Raw genomic sequence first — 560 nt, forward strand, 5'->3', positions numbered from 1 at the left:
GGATCTTCGATCGCACGGGGCAGCGCGAGCGTTGGCCAGAGCGAGATGCCATTGAAGTACACTTCGTTGTACTTGGCATACGTGAAGACGTGCGAGGTCGTGGCCTCGTGGAGCGCGCGGAGGCTGGCGAGCGGTGACGAGAGCGCATCTTGGGGCAGCACCTCGAGAAGTGCAAAGAGCTCGAGCGGCGACGCGAGGAAGACGGCGATCGCCTCGAGCAGCTCGGGCGCGAGGAGGCAGCGCGGTGGCAGCATGGCAGTCGGCGATATATGCGATGTCAGAGGTTGAGCCAGATATGCATTTATACAGTTTAGAGCCGCGCCGGTTGAAGTTGTGCGCCCCGTGCCCGTCATATCCGGATCCGGATACACCGGAGCTTTGATGACTCTCCTCTCGGAGCTCGGCCGGGCGAGAGTGCATTGAGCGTTGATGTTTTTGATGTGGTGAGGGCACGCAACCTCTAGACGCAGAGAGTAGAGTGAGTGAGAATGAGAGTGGCAACGACCGATGGGTTCTAAGACCTGTCGTGAACAGCTACAACGTGCGACTCCGCGCCCCAA

The 560-nt window shown here is 60.0% G+C and overlaps 1 protein-coding gene across 1 annotated transcript; it reads right to left on the reverse strand.

The window, feature by feature from the left end:
• Positions 1–16: 16 nt before the first annotated feature.
• SPRG_18386 (hypothetical protein) lies at positions 17–254 on the reverse strand (the record flags this gene model as incomplete). Its single annotated transcript, XM_012357825.1, has 1 exon — positions 17–254. A coding segment is annotated over one exon (238 nt), but the record flags the coding sequence as incomplete, so codon positions are not given.
• Positions 255–560: the final 306 nt, after the last annotated feature.

Source organism: Saprolegnia parasitica, assembly GCF_000151545.1.
Source record: "Saprolegnia parasitica CBS 223.65 unplaced genomic scaffold supercont2.1164, whole genome shotgun sequence".
In the NCBI taxonomy this organism is placed as follows: domain Eukaryota; phylum Oomycota; class Saprolegniomycetes; order Saprolegniales; family Saprolegniaceae; genus Saprolegnia; species Saprolegnia parasitica.